The sequence below is a fragment of the Acomys russatus genome, chromosome 27 (genome assembly GCF_903995435.1).
Source record: "Acomys russatus chromosome 27, mAcoRus1.1, whole genome shotgun sequence".
NCBI lineage: Eukaryota > Metazoa > Chordata > Mammalia > Rodentia > Muridae > Acomys > Acomys russatus.
In genome coordinates this window covers 24,893,276-24,908,656 of record NC_067163.1, presented here as the reverse complement: position 1 = coordinate 24,908,656, position 15,381 = coordinate 24,893,276, and the positions used below count along the sequence as shown (strand labels likewise).

Here is a 15,381-nt window from a genome sequence, read left to right as displayed (position 1 = left end):
AAACAAACAGGAAAAAAAAAAATGGAGAGTCAAAAGTAGTTATGTGAAGTTTTTCTCCTTAAAACACAAAATAGCAAGGTACCCTCAGACCAGCAAGCATGGTTTGCTAGCTGTTTCCTAACTGCACGCTGTAAAGCTAGAGCTACACTTTGAGAACGCTTGAGCTGTCCTTCTCTCTCCCCTTTCAAACTCTGTAAGAGGATGCTAGAAAACTGTCCATCCATATAGTTGCCTCCTTTAGCTGATTCTGGACTCTGAGGTTAAAAAGAAAGACTGAAATGGCCCCTGGCTGAAGAGTCTCCTTGGTATTTCCATGCTGCTGATGCTAAGCTGATTCATACATGTAAAATATAGTCTTCATATCTTTATTTTAAAAATACTTTTAAAATTACCTTTCTGAGATTCCTGAGGTTTGACTCGAAGGCCTTCTTCATGCTAGACTGGTCCTCCACCGTAGATATATATAGCCTCAGCTCTCTTCTGATTTTAAGGTGGGAGTCTTGCTAAGTTACTTAGGCTGGCCTTGAACTTGCAGGCCTCATGCCTCTAGGACACACTTTGAATTTAAGGTAGTTGGAATGTAGAATAGTTGTTTTATAAAGTACCTCATAGTCCTAGAATGTTGAATTCAGATCTTTGCACCCGTTCTAAAGATGAGTGTGTTCCTTTGGCAGAAGGCTCCCTCTGAGGCTGTAGACCAGCCGCCTGGTCCCCCTGCATGTAGCCCATCCGAGTTCACAGACACTCACTGGGAAGAGGCTTCAGCGGCAGCTGCTCTAGTCTGTCAGTGCAGCTCGAATCTTCTTAAGGAATAACACCAACAAGTTGTGCTTAAGTGAATTCTTTAAAGAGAGGTCTTTCTAGATTCTGGAGAAAATCCTGCTTTGGGAAAAAAGTAGAATAAAATTTGCTGTCCGTGTTCCGCTTTGTTCCTCTTCCTGGTCCTGTACTTCTAGGCAGCTTCTCTTATTTACAATCCCATCATTTCTGAGGCTCTCGTTCTAATGCTCTCACTGTTGGAGTAGTTCATTGTAATGGCATAAGCATCTGAGTGCTGACATACTTTGAATCAAAAAGATACTTGCTACAAGTACTACCTCTCTTGCCACTCAGTCTCACCTGTCCATTTCTGAAGATCCTTTATGAATCTGAGGTTCTGGTCCATGAAAGAGAAAGAATGCAGACTGAGAATGCGGTCATTCTTTCCTGGGTTTGATTCCCCTTCTCTGCTGTCACCTCTTGTTCCCTGGCTTCTTCCTTTGTCCCTTGGTGGTAATCATTGTTTCAATCCCAGGTAACTTAGTGTGTTACCCAGTCAAAACACACACACACACACACACACACACACACACACACACACACACACACTGTAAGATTTTTTACAGAATGTAAGAGCTAAGAAACTTGAAGGATGCTGAATCTTCATTATTATACTGCTTAAAGAGACAGACATACCTGTTTCTAGGGATGCACGCCCATATTGATTTCCTGGCTTTTATTTGTTTGGATTTGTATCAGTGTCTCAAAGAGCTTCTTAGAGCTTTCCATCATCGCAGATTAATCATGTCTCTGTTGGTAGAAATTTAATAAAGTCCTGATTATATGTTTGTTGTGTTTGCCTAGGAATTTTGACTTAATGGCTGTTTGTATCAGAAAAACACTGATCTGTTTTAACCAAATAATAGATCCAAATGAAATATGCTTCGATAAACTAAGCAAGAATTGAAATACTTAAATACTCAATTATAGGCAGAGAGTAAATAATTATGATAAAGCCACACAATAGAAAATACTATACAGCCATTACAAAGAGTAAGACAGACTTCTCTGTAATGACATTAGGAAGAAGAAAATCAAGTCACAGAAGAATATAATGCAGTTTTATTGCTGTGACAAAAGCAACAACAAAAACTAGAGGAAAAGCAAACACACTACCAGCCACTGGGAATCTCCAAGGAGCCTTGAGCAGCTGTCACTGTGATTCCTCTGGGGAAGAGGCATGCTGAGCTGCAGATAGCACAACCGTTGATGTTTTCTGCACAGCTTGAATTTCTGCAGAGAATATATTAATCTATATGTTTAAAGGGGATTCTACTCTGAAGAGAATGATTAGTATAAAGAATTTGATAATTTGAGACCAGCTAAAATTATGAAAGTACATGTGGTTTTCATTTTTGAAGCCAGACTTAAAATAAAAAGACATGATTTTATACATCAAAAAGGTTGAAACTTCAGGCTTTGTATTTGTTATTTGTATCATACCTTCTCTAAGGCAATTTGAAGATAATACCTAACCTCACTCATAGATTGATATCTTTGCAAAACTGATGGTACAAGCCAGGTGTGGTGGTGTATGCCTTTAGTCCCAACAGAGGCAGGCAGATTGCAGTGAGTTCAAGGCTGGCCTGTTCTACAAAGCAAGTCCAGGACAGCCAAGGCTACGGCGGGGGGGGGGGGGGGGGCTGATGGTACCCTGGGTAGGCTTATTACTAAAGCAAATGGTTAGCCTTAAAAGCTCTGTCTCCTGCTGGCTTCTGTATGCTGGGTAGTAATAGGTGAGAGATATTATTAAGAAGTTCATTTGAAGGAGGAAAGTTAAGTTCACCGAGGTAGCCACAGACTACTTTAGGAAGGAGATGGGCAAAAGACATTTCCTCAATAGGGTAGTATTTTAACAATAGCAAAAATCAGGGTTCATGAGGACTGTTTTGCATTTGAGAAAATTACAAGACACAGTAACCTATTATATTAATTTTGATTCTTGCAAACCAATATTACAGGAACAACCATAAAAATCTGTGTATTGACCTCATAAAAGAGGGAGGCTTTGTCAAAAGAGATGACAGAAGCTGAAAAGATCATGCAACAATGTTTTATTAACTAGCAATTGTTTTTAAATGGGACACAAATGTGTGGGTATTTTATATTTCTTTAAACTTATTTTAGTGAAACAAAGATTTTATATTTGTGTGATAAATTATGAAACTTCTTTTATAAAATCATTTTGTAGTTGAAACTGTAAAGAAAGAATCTGGAGGGAGAGTTCAATCAATATCTTATATTGTGGAATGTATGGAGCTAAGAAAGACCACCCATGGGTCTTTGGAAGAAATAAAGCATTAGATGACAAAAAGTAGACAGCCTTCATTATCTTGAACTAACTCTTTTTTTTTAAGATTTATTTATTTATTATTATGTATACAGTGTTCTGCTTGCATGTACACCTGCACACCAGAAGAGGGCACGAGATCTCATTATAGATGGTTGTGAGTCACCATGTGGTTGCTAGGAATTGAACTCAGGGACTTTGGAAGATCAGGCAGTGTTCTTAACCTCTGAGCCATCTCTCCAGCCCTTGAACTAACTCTTAATAATCAGTCTTCTAATGTACTAAAGCAAGAGATATTTGGAATGCAAGTGTATGTACAGATAAACATGAGTGTACACACACACACACACACACACACACTTTCTGGTTTTGGATTCTCAGCCTTCCTAATGCTGCAGCCCTTTAATAAAATTCATCATTGTCATTGTGACCCCAAACTATGAAATTATTTTTCTTGCTACTTCATAACTATAATTTCCTGTTATGAAGCATAGTGAAATTTCTAATATGTGACCCTGAAAAAGGGTCTTCCCACACACACACACACACACACACACACACACACACACACACACACACACACACACACACACACACACACACACACACACACACACACACACACACACACACCGTTGAGAATCACTGCTCTAGACACTAAGAAGTTTGACTAGTGTTAAGTTTGCCTAGCTTCCTGACAACAGTGAGTTTCCTGGAGCCAGGAAAGTCCTGGACAGAGCAAAACAAATTGATCATCAATGTTTGGAAAATTCCAGAAGATTTGATATAGGCCACACTGAGTCTTTATCTTAAAGAAAATAAAAACAGTGTATATGCATTATAGAATAAACAGCTCTCTGGTGACTTGCATAATAGCTTCACATTTGGGTTTTTATTCGTCCCTGGGAAGTACATCAAATATCACACATATCCATGTTGAAATGTCAGGGTAAATCTTTTGCATGAAATTATAGACAAATTCACCATCTTAGTTTCATTTCTCATTCCTGTGATAAAACAAACACAACATGAGAAAGGGCTTACTTTAGTTCCAGAGTACAGTCCCTTCATTGTGAGGTCACGATGATGAAAACGCAAAGCAGCAGGCCCCGTCCGCAGTTCAGACGGAGTGTGTGCATGCCAGTACTCAGCTCGCTATTTCCAGCCCATCAGTTCCGGTCCCGCCCAGCTGATGAAAATGATGCCATCTACAGTCAAAGCATACCATGAAATGATACCACAACATGTGTGAGCCCTTTACACCCAGTGATCTTCACCCTCACTCACACATGGCTCTGCTTCCTTGTGTCATCATCCTTTCCCAGCTGGACATTATGGTATTGGACTGTCTGCCCGAGTCACGTTGTGTGCTACCAATTCTTAAAGGCTTTGGAAATTCCTTAGCTCCATCTTTTCATAGGCATTTTATTTCAGCCATTCTCTCATTTGTAACCTGATAAATTACAGAATCTCCTCATTTATCTGAGCTCTATAAGTATTTTAACAGTTCATAAGCTAAGCATATTACCATTTTTGAAGCATTATAGTTTACTCAAAGAATTTTTTTTTAACCTTAAAAGTAGGAAGCTGGTTTTTCTTACATTTTGACTATTTACGTAAACTATTAAGTATATGTATATTGTGATTCATTTTGAAAGTTGTTCGCTTTTGGAAATGGAAAGTACAGAATCATCTAAGAACAAATGACATGTAAAAGGCATTGTGAAGCAGGAGCATCCTTTTTTGCTTATAATCAATTAAACTATCACCTTTTCCACAAAATACTAAATGTCAGGTTTGCCAGGCGATAGCTTACCGGGTTACTGAGCAGTCGTCAGTAGCAGTGCAGTCTCTGAAGCTGTGCATAGTGGAGCATCCAGCAGAGCGATGCCGTGTTGCCATATTGCTAGCTCACATAGGGAACAGATAAAGCACGTCATCATTTTGGGTTCCGCTAAAGCATCTTCAGGGATGCCTCTCAGTCTTTCCCATTAACGTTTGAAAGTTAGATTATTACGTTTCCAGTTACTGGGCGTGGCTCATCATGACTCTGGTAGCATAAGACTGGTTCCTGCTGGCAAGGAAGAGAGAAGCAACACAGGGCTTGTAGGATAGAGCTTGATTATTGTAGGCCTTGAGCATCAATAAGGGACGTAGATGAGGTGTTAGCCAATTCCAAACTGACACTGAATAATGTATCAAGAAAAGCGTGCTTGCTTTATAATTCTCGTGGCGGGAACATCCAGATGGCTTGATGCCAGCATCTGTCAAAGACCCCTCGCTGCTTCACGGCAGGAGTGAGTGAGAGTGTCTGTGTCTGTGCGTCTGTGTCACAGAGAAGGGAAGGGGGCTGGGAGGAAAGGTCACCTGGGAGAGAACCAAGAGAGGGAGCCAAGGCAGGACTTCTTTGCAAACACTCCCTTTTGCACTATCAACCCAGCGCCTCTGGAGCCTTAACTCTTCTTGGAGAAAAGCAGCCCTAATTCCTGGACACACTGTTACATTGGTGGCATGAATTCTGTTTGATGTGGCCAAGCCAGGATCAAGCCATTGCAGTGACACTGGAAACAGAGCTTTTTTTTTTAACCTGAAGAAGTAATGAGCTTCTCTTCCTCTTTTCAGTCCACTCCATTACACCTGGCAGCGGGCTACAACAGAGTTCGGATAGTTCAGCTGCTTCTACAGCATGGTGCTGATGTTCATGCAAAAGACAAAGGGTAAGTGGAGCCATCTGTTGCCTCTGGAGCTTCCGTGGGTGGATAGTTATGCTATTTTCATTGCTTGATAGCCCGGAGGTGCGAGCTGCACAGAAAGCCCTATAACGCATTCATCAAGAATGTTCATTTGTGGCTGGAGAGATGGGTCAGTGGCTAAGAGCACCGGCTTTGATTCTAGAAGACTGGGGTTTGATTCCTAGTACCACACGCAGCAGCATACACCTGTCGCCAACTCCCACTCCACAGGATTCAGTGCCCTCTTCTGGCCTCTGTGGGCACCGGGTATATAAATATGCAATATAGACATACATGTAGGCAAATCACCCATATACATAAAATAATATAAATTAAAAAATAATAGTCTCAGGTTTGATATCAGATCTTATTTTATGGGCCTACTATAGATTTCTCAGTCATATGTTACACCAATTTAATTTTATTGCAATTCTATTTGAGATTATTTTTCCCAGTTATAACTACTTTCATCTCTTAAATTGCATCTCAGAAAGATTTAAAAGTACTGAAAATAGTGATAACCTAGTATAGTAGCTATTAAGAGAATCTCCTCGTGGGGTGTGGTGGCACACGCCTTTAATCCCAGCACTTGGGAGGCAGAAGCGGTGGATCGCTGTGAGTTTGAGGAGTCCAGGACAGCCAAGGGTACACAGAGAACCCTATCTTGAAAAACCAAAAGCGAGAGGGGGCGAGGCGGGGGAGAGAATCTCCTTGTATTAAATAAACTATAGTAATGAGTAAAGGATTTTTTAATTTAGTTATTTTTTTTATTAATTTATTCTTGTTACATCTCAGTGGTTATCCCATCCCTTGTATCCTCCCATTCTTCCCTCCCTCCCATTTTCCCATTATTCCCCTCCCCTATGACTGTTTAGTGTTTTTTTTTTTAATCCACTTAAACTAATGCAGTCTACACGGTTCCTATACACATTGGTAAAGGAAGGAACAGACAGCAAACAGAAACGTGGGTCATGTTAATGGATACATACGGGAAGCTTACCAATTTCTTTCTAGTTTCCAGTGATCTGTGGACATTTGGTCTCAGTCCTGTATGAAAAGCTAACATTTCTCATTACCTGGCCTTAAGATCTCAAGAATAATTGACCCGACCCAGGTGACGCAGATTAGATTAGACATCTGTGATTGACAGCATAAAGAAGCAACGCCCTAGAGGGAGATTTCTTTCATTCAGCTCAAATTCACGTCAGGAAGCACAGAAAGGGCCTCTGTACTTGAGACAGTTACGAGGAAGAGAATCCGTCTATTTCAAATCTGCTCCCTTCTTGCCTCCTGTGAATGGTGTGTCACCTCCTGGGCCTGTTTCCTCCTGCGTGTCTGGAAACAGATGGTGTACGGTGACCAGTCATCAAGAGGGGCACATAGAGGAAAGGATGGCTTTAGCCTCACGCAGGAAGGGGCCTCTGACAGGGAAGTTATAAGATATTTAATTCTTACACTGCAAAGTATGAGGTAGCTGGATTAAAATTGGACTATTCTGGTTCCCTGCCAGTTGGCATGCCTCTTACATATTGGTACTTGTTTATTAGTGTGTTGGTCTTTAACTGTTCTTCTGATCAATAGTTTTATAATTTCTATGGCTTATGTATAAAGACCACAGATAAATACTAAAGGCGTGGACATGGGCTTTCCTTTGAGGTCTTTCCATAAAGTCTTAAAATGCTTTTGTTTGTTTGGTTAGTTTTTTGTTTTTCAAGACAAGATTTCTCTGTGTAGCCTTGGCTGTGCTGGACTCACTTTATAGACCAGGCTGGCCTCTAACTCACATCAATCCTCCTCCCCCTACCTCCCAAGTGCTGGGATTAAAGGCATGCGCCACCATGCCCAGCCTAAAATGCTTTTAAAACATATTTTTCTCCTAGAAATTCACAACCAGATTGCTGTGTTTGAAATTCCATTGTTTTAATTTTCTCTTTTCATTCAGTGGACTTGTACCTCTTCATAACGCATGCTCATATGGACACTATGAGGTCACAGAACTTCTGTTAAAGGTAAGAGAAATCCAAAATACTGAATCATATTGGCTTGGCTTTGTGGTTTTAACTTGTTTATACTTTGTGAATTTTTTAAGCAAGTAATACTTGTATGATAATAAGATAATGTTCTATTGCTTAGAAACTTTACTTTTTTAAAAGCTGAATTTAAAACCATTATATTCCAAAAGTCATAGCTGAAATTTCAGTGAAATGCATTTTCTGAGTTTGCTTTCCCTCATGGACATGAGTACTGATGTCAAACTTTCCCTGATTCAGCATGGCGCTTGTGTGAACGCTATGGATCTGTGGCAGTTCACGCCACTCCACGAAGCTGCTTCCAAGAACCGTGTAGAAGTCTGCTCTTTGTTACTCAGCCATGGCGCTGACCCTACCTTGGTCAACTGCCATGGCAAAAGTGCTGTTGATATGGCTCCAACTCCTGAGCTCCGGGAAAGACTGACGTGTAAGTATCTGCATCCTAAACCCAACATGCCTAGACCGTGTTCTCCCCTTCTTACATATGTGCTACTTTGTCATGTTCATGTGTTCCACAAGAGCCCTTTACACACATATGCTGCACATGCATACCAGTACAACATACACTATGCAGACTACACACACACACACACACACACACACACACACAACATTTTTAAAAAAGGATTTATTATGTATACAGTGTTCTGCCTGCATGTACACCAGTGTGCCAGAAGAAGGCACCAGATTTCATTACAGATGGTTGTGAGCCACCATGTGGTTTGCTGGGAATTGAACTCAGGACCTTTGGAAGAGCAGTGCTCTTAACTTCTGAGCCATCTCTCTAGCCCCTCACACACATTTTTTTAATGTCCAGTTCTAACTCATTTGCCAAGCTCCTGGTCTTTTGTTTTCTGGTTTTGTTTTTGTGTACTTTGGGGGTTTGTTTGTTTGGTTTTATGTGTTTGTTGACAGCTAAGGACAAGGTCCATCAACAAGCATTTACTGAGTAGTCCCCTGTGTGACAGACAATAGAAATATAGCAGTATACAAATCAAAACCAAGTCTCTGGGCTCACCAAACTTTGATTCTTGTGCCATTGGTAATAGAAGGAGATGGAGCACATTAACTGTCCGTTTCCAAAAAGTTGCACAGTCATGTCTTTATTTACATTGAAGTTTTATGTCCCAAATTTAAAGAAGATGATTTGATAGGCGTAATCTTTATAAAAATTTCCATGTATTACATGTATATATGTATGTATATGTATTTTAAGGAAACTGAATACGTTTAGATATGCAGAAAGTTTATATAGCTAGCACAGAGAATTCTTATCTACAGCATATCTAGGTTCCTGTATTACTGACATTTTACATTAGTGTGCTACATTTATCACAGTAAATAACCCAATATTGACACATTAACTGAAGGGCACACTAACTAGATTTCCTTGGGTTTTGCCTAAAGTCCCTTTTCTGTTGGGTTCTCATTCAAGTCATCACATTATGTGTAGTGTTGCAGCCAATACTGACATGTATACAGTTCTCCGTGTGGGCATTTCAGATTAAAGTAAGCTAGGCATCTCCCATTGACCTAAGAATCAGAAAATCTTTACTGACTGCTAGCCCAAGGAAAAGAGTGTTCAGAGTCATACTCAAAGCATTGAACTTGAAACCACTTTTAAGCTAATTTTTATGAATAGAGCACATTTCCTAAAACTTTAATCACATGTGGAAATTGAAATGTACTGTATTCATGTAGTCAGATGAGATCAGGTTTTCGAGTGTGAGCCCGCTTATAGTTGGGGAGCACCTTCATACTGTTCCTGTGGAACCGCCTGTGTGTCTTGCCGTGCTGCGTTAGATTATATTTTCTATGTAGCCAGGCTTCCGACCTTTGAACACCCGTCCTATCCCTGATACTATCTTTTGGTTTTGGTTTTGTTTGAAGACAGGGTTTCTGTCCAGGTCTGTAGACCTGGCTGACCTTGAACTCAGTGATCGGCCCCTGTGCTTCTCTGAGGACCATCCCCCCTCCCCCGACTATCTCTGGTACCTTAAGTGAGGTCTCTGCATCGTGTCTCTATCTAACCCCAGCCTAGTGTAGTCTTTGTGTGTGCTGTGTGTCCCACAGCTTCAGCCAATTGAACATGACTACTTAAAACATACAGTACTGTTTTCTAGTGTCCTTTTTTTTTTAGTTTGTATAATAGCTCGTATTTATCCTGTGTCAACATTGTCCCTTTATTCACTCGGCCATTTTAAAAATTAAGTCTTGCCAGGCGGTGGTGGTGCATGTCTTTAATCCCAGCACTCGGGAGGCAGAGGAAGGTGGATCACTGTGAGTTCAAGCCAGCCTGGTCTACAAAGTGAGTCCGGGATAGTAAAGGCTACACAGAGAAACCCTGTCTTGAAAAACTACAACAACAAAAAAGAAAGAAAACCAGGAAAAAAGAAATTAAGAGTCTTACCAGAAGTCTTGACATTGTTTTATTAGGCTATCTTATTCTGTTGTAGACCTTAAAGCTTACCTAAATTGTGTAGCTTTTATACACAGAGTAGTTTCTTGGCTGTTTTCAACTTTCTCAATAGGATTTTTTTTTAATATTTATTTTTATGTATGAGTGCTCTATCTGCATGTATACCTGCATGGCAGAAGAGGGCATCCGATCACATTGTAGTTGCTGGGAATTGAACTCAGGACCTCTGGAAGAGCAGAGAATGCTCTTAACCCTCAATAGGAATTTTTGTTAAATGCGATTCTTCCAAGAGTCATGGGGAAGGACCAATTTAAGGATCTTCTCTAGCTACAGTTCTCATTGTTGTGATTTCTGCTTTGTAGTTGGTGTTCAATTACGGAATTTTTATGTAAAGACAATTATGTAAGAGGCTTGAGAGATGGCTCAGTAGTTAAGAGCACTTGTTCTTAGGAACTGAATTTTGACCCCAGCTCCAGTTCTGAGTTCAGGGAGGACCCCCTACCTCAGAAGTTCAGGACACTTCATCTGGCCTTCATGCATGCTTGGGTACACATGGACCACAAACACCCCAAAAAGAAAATTATGCAGGAAACAAAAGTAATGCTTACACCATGCCATTATTATCATCATTCTGCGTACTTATCCCATTTCTTAATTTTATTTGTTCTTTTTATAAAGCCAAATGAGGTAGTCTGAATTTCATTCTTATTTAAGATACATTTAAAAAATAAAACTTTGAGATATTTTATAAATATGAAAATTACCAGGATCCAGTGTTAGTTTCATAATCAGTTTTAGCATCCTTTAAGCTGTATAATGTCTTTGAGGTTCTAGAAACAAACAGCCAGGACTAAGGAGATGGTCCAGCAGTCAAGAGTACTTTTGGCTCATGCAGAAGACCTGTTCCTAGCACGCAAGTAGGGCTGGTCACTGCTGTGGGATAGCTTATAAGCACCTAGAACTGCAGCTTCAGGGGATCCAGTGTCTCCATGAGCAACCCACAAAACTGCACTTACCCCCACACAGACACACACACACACACAGACACACACACACACACAAAAGTAAGAATAATAAAAATAAAACTTTAAATTCTTGCTGAGCAGTGGTGGTGCACACCTTTAATCCCAATACTTGAGAAGCAGAGACAGGTCTCTGTGAGTTGAAGGACAGCCAAGGGCACACAGAGAAGCCCTGTCCTGAAAAATCAAATACATAAACAAATGAATGAATGAATGAATGAATGAATGAATGAATAAGTAAATTCTTGTTTAACCTTTTGCATTGAAAATGTTAAAACATTTTCTTAGTTAATAAACATTCGACTTCTTTGGTTATTGCTTTTTTTATTTTATTTATTCAGATTACAACTCAATTGTTATCCCATCACTTGTATCCTCCCATTCCTCCCTCCCTCCCACTTTCACTCTATCCCCCTCCCCTAGGTCTATGACTGAGGGCAACCTCCTCCCCCACTATATGGTCATAGGCTATCAAGTCTCATCTTGGTATCCTGCTTATTCTTTCTAAGAGTGCCATCAGGCCTCTCCACCAAGGGGAGATGGTCAAATATGGGGCACCAGAGATCATGTCAGAGTCAGTTCCCGCTGTCCACATAACTGAGGAGAATGTCCTGTCCATTGGCTAGATCAGAGTAGGGGTTCGATGTTTACTACTTGTATTGTCCTTGGTTAGTACAATAGTTTGAGCAGACACCTCTGAGCCCTGATCCACCCGTCAAGATGTTCTTCTTGTAGGTTTCTAGAACCCAGGTTGTTGCTTTTTAATTATAACTATTCCTCAACAAAATATTTTAAATTTCAAAATCAATATGGTCAGAAATCTTATGATTTTTCTAAGAGCAACGATTAAGAATATTTTGTGAAGGAAATAACACACCATTTAATTGTATTGCTGTGTCAAAGGTCTTCCTTCCTCAGCACGCCACTGTGGCTGTTTACATTTTCCCTACTTTGCTGTTCTTCTGAGCCACCATTCCTTCCTATACAATAGAAGAAAGCCAAATTGCCTTTATTATATTGATGATTATAGAATGCTTGTTGCTAAGGACACTGCCATTTGCCTTCAGCTTAAATTTCTCTCAACTGCTTACTCCAGGAAAGCTCTGCAGTCTGCTTGCTCCTACTTCTGAGTACGTGTGCCCCTTGTAGTCGTTAGGACGCTGCTGTTTACATGTGCCTGCCTATAGTTCCCTGACTTTATTAGCCCCTGCTTGTAGCATTAAATCAAAGCATCAAATTTTGTCATTGGTATTTACTGATTTACCTTATCACCTCAGTTAACCTTGGGTTTTGTTTCAGAAGTCTTACACATTGAGAAATTTAACGGTTAAAAGAACCATGAAATAGGGCTGCAAGATAGATAGCTCAGCCAGTAAAAGCACTTCCCACACAACCCTGATGATGTGAGTTTGATTCCCCAGAACCCACTGTGGATGAAGAAAACCAACTCCTAAAAGTAGTCCTCTGACCTCTGCACACAACTGTACTCACACACACACGTAACACACACACACACACACACACTTTAAAATGTTAAATCAAAGGTCATGTAGAAATGGTTCATTTTCTGAACTAACCACAACGTAGTATACAAATATTGAACTGATAACAAACACTATTTACTGAGAGCCTGCCGCGTGCCACACTCTGTGCTAAGTGATGAACTGTGCCGAGGACGTGACAGTGGTGCTAGGCTGGAACTGGAAGTGCTCGGTAACGTGGAGTAAGGAGGCGTGCCCGGCATATCTAAGCCAAGGTCTTAGGTGCTGTCTGTGTTCTGGTCTCCGCCTTTTGAGGGAGGGTATGTGGTGAGGTCCTCACAAGAAAGAAGAAACAGCACAGTACCATGCAGCTGCAACGGTCCAAGCATTAGCACTTCAAGTGGTTATGGGTTAGTCTCAAATTTCGTTTGTGTGTTTTTAGAATAGTTTTCAGCTCTTTGTTAATAAAATTGTATAAAATAGAGCCAAATTTGTAAAATATAAAATAAAAATCTAAAACTATTCTTAGTTTTTGTTCTTTGAAAAATCAAAGTGCTGTTAATAGTTTGACTGTTTCTCTAAACATTATTTTCTGTTCCGTGACTTACACTTAGCTCTGACGGCAACAGGAGCAGCAAGAACAGAGCAGTATAAGAAATGGGAGCAGCTCCGCTCTTCTCCTGACAGCCTAGGGATCCATGTGCTGTTCCGGAGCTGTAGAGCGCTCCCGTGTGGTCACTGCTAGCTCAGCTGCTCTTCTGCAGTGAACATTTAGATAGACTGTTCCAGAAACCGCTTCTGTATATGCTTTTCTGTGGGACTTGCCGCCAACTCTGAGAGTATGAAAGTCTCATTTCAGAGTATTTATATTTCAAAAAATATTTAATGTATACCTTCATTCTTTATGTTATCACAATTTTATATTACTTTTAACTGAAGTAGAGATGTATGCAAATTTAATTTTTCTGCTTAAAAAAATTTTTTTGATATGTGTTAGATTCTTTGTTCGTTTTGCTTTTTGAGACAATGTGGCACAAGCTGGTCTCAGACTTGCTTTTGTAGCCAGTCTAGCCTCCAGTTTGTAATCTTCCTGCCTCAGCCTTCCAAGTGCTGAGACTACAGGTTTGCACATCATACCTTCCATAGTTGATTATAACTTATAAAACCACATGTCAACTATTATTTCATTGCAGATGAATTTAAAGGCCATTCTTTACTACAAGCCGCCAGAGAGGCAGACCTAGCCAAAGTTAAAAAAACACTTGCTTTGGAAATCATTAACTTCAAGCAACCACAGTCCCACGAAACAGCACTGGTAAGATGGTATTATCCATGCATCCCTTGGGTCCCACGAAACAGCACTCGTAAGATGATACTATCCATGCACTCCTTGCGTCTGTAATAGTGGTTTAAGATTAAATACTGCTTTTCGTTTCAGAAGGTTTAAAGTGGCGTTGCCCTCTGAAATGCCAGCAATTTGCATTTTAATGTTGGTCGCACTGATTTTTAACTTGGGTTGGGTCAGGGTTCTTTGTGAGTGAGGGATTGGACTGGATATTTGCTCAGCCATGATTTAGACCTGCTTTATCTCTGTGTTCACCCAAGCTTCTTGTGACAAATTATTTTTGTGCTCAGTGCTGTCCTTATAATGCAAAGTGTGATCTGATAGACTCTTCTCTTTGGGGTGTGCTTACTAGATAAATATTGTATGTTTTCTATAGAAAATATGGTTTCATAGATATTTGCATTATCCTTTAGAGTAATTGCATTCAAATAATGGATTATGTTCATGCGAGGGCATGTTAGAACTGAATTTCTGACCCTGACTGTATAAATTACCTTTAAAGCTATCCTTCTTTCTTCTTAGCACTCTCTCAGGAAGGTCCACTTTTTTTGTCATTAAGCACATTAAGGCATACATGTTGGGCTGGTTAGTGTTTGCCTGTAACTTTAGGACTTAAACATAGGTGGTTCTTATCATAGACTATTTAATATGCTTTGTTTAACTTTCTGAAGCCTAACCCTGTCTCAAAAAACCAAAAACAAACAAACAAACAAACTTTCTGAAGCCTTTGTATCTCAGAAAGGTCATTTAGCCCATTCGGCTGAAAACACCATTAAAAGACTAACCAAACCAAACTGGGTCAACTTAAATTTAAAACCAGCAAGCCCAGTTCAAATAGCATCAGTTTGCACAGTGCTGGAGTAGCAGGCTCACAGTCACTGAGTGTGAGCCCCAGCACTAGAAGAACCTTGACCCACCACTTTTAGTTACTTACTTTATTCAGTGTGGTTAGTTTTTTTTAAAGATTTATTTTATTTATTTATTTTATGTATATGAGCACTCTATTTATGTGTACACTTGCAGTCCAGAAGAGGGCACCAGATCACAATATAGATGGTTGTGAGCCACCATGTTGTTGCTGGGTCATCTCTCCAGCACTATTTTATTTTTCAAACTGTTAATACAGTCATCTGTATAAAATGGAGCAAAATGCAGAAGTTATGTTAATACAAGAATAAAAATGTAAGGTTTCTAAGAATATTGGTTCCTTTAAATTTCTTCAAGGTCACATGTTCTCACCAGT

General features: G+C 40.0%; 1 protein-coding gene across 1 annotated transcript in view; it reads left to right on the top strand.

Moving 5' to 3' along the window:
* The window catches only part of Tnks (tankyrase), a 145,399-nt gene that overhangs the window by 95,194 nt on the left and 34,824 nt on the right, over positions 1-15,381 (top strand). The window contains exons 6-9 of the mRNA XM_051170061.1: positions 5,732-5,826; positions 7,784-7,850; positions 8,112-8,298; positions 13,987-14,108. Of these exons, the coding sequence (XP_051026018.1) occupies positions 5,732-5,826; positions 7,784-7,850; positions 8,112-8,298; positions 13,987-14,108 (471 nt within the window). The remainder of the gene's footprint in view (positions 1-5,731; positions 5,827-7,783; positions 7,851-8,111; positions 8,299-13,986; positions 14,109-15,381) is intronic.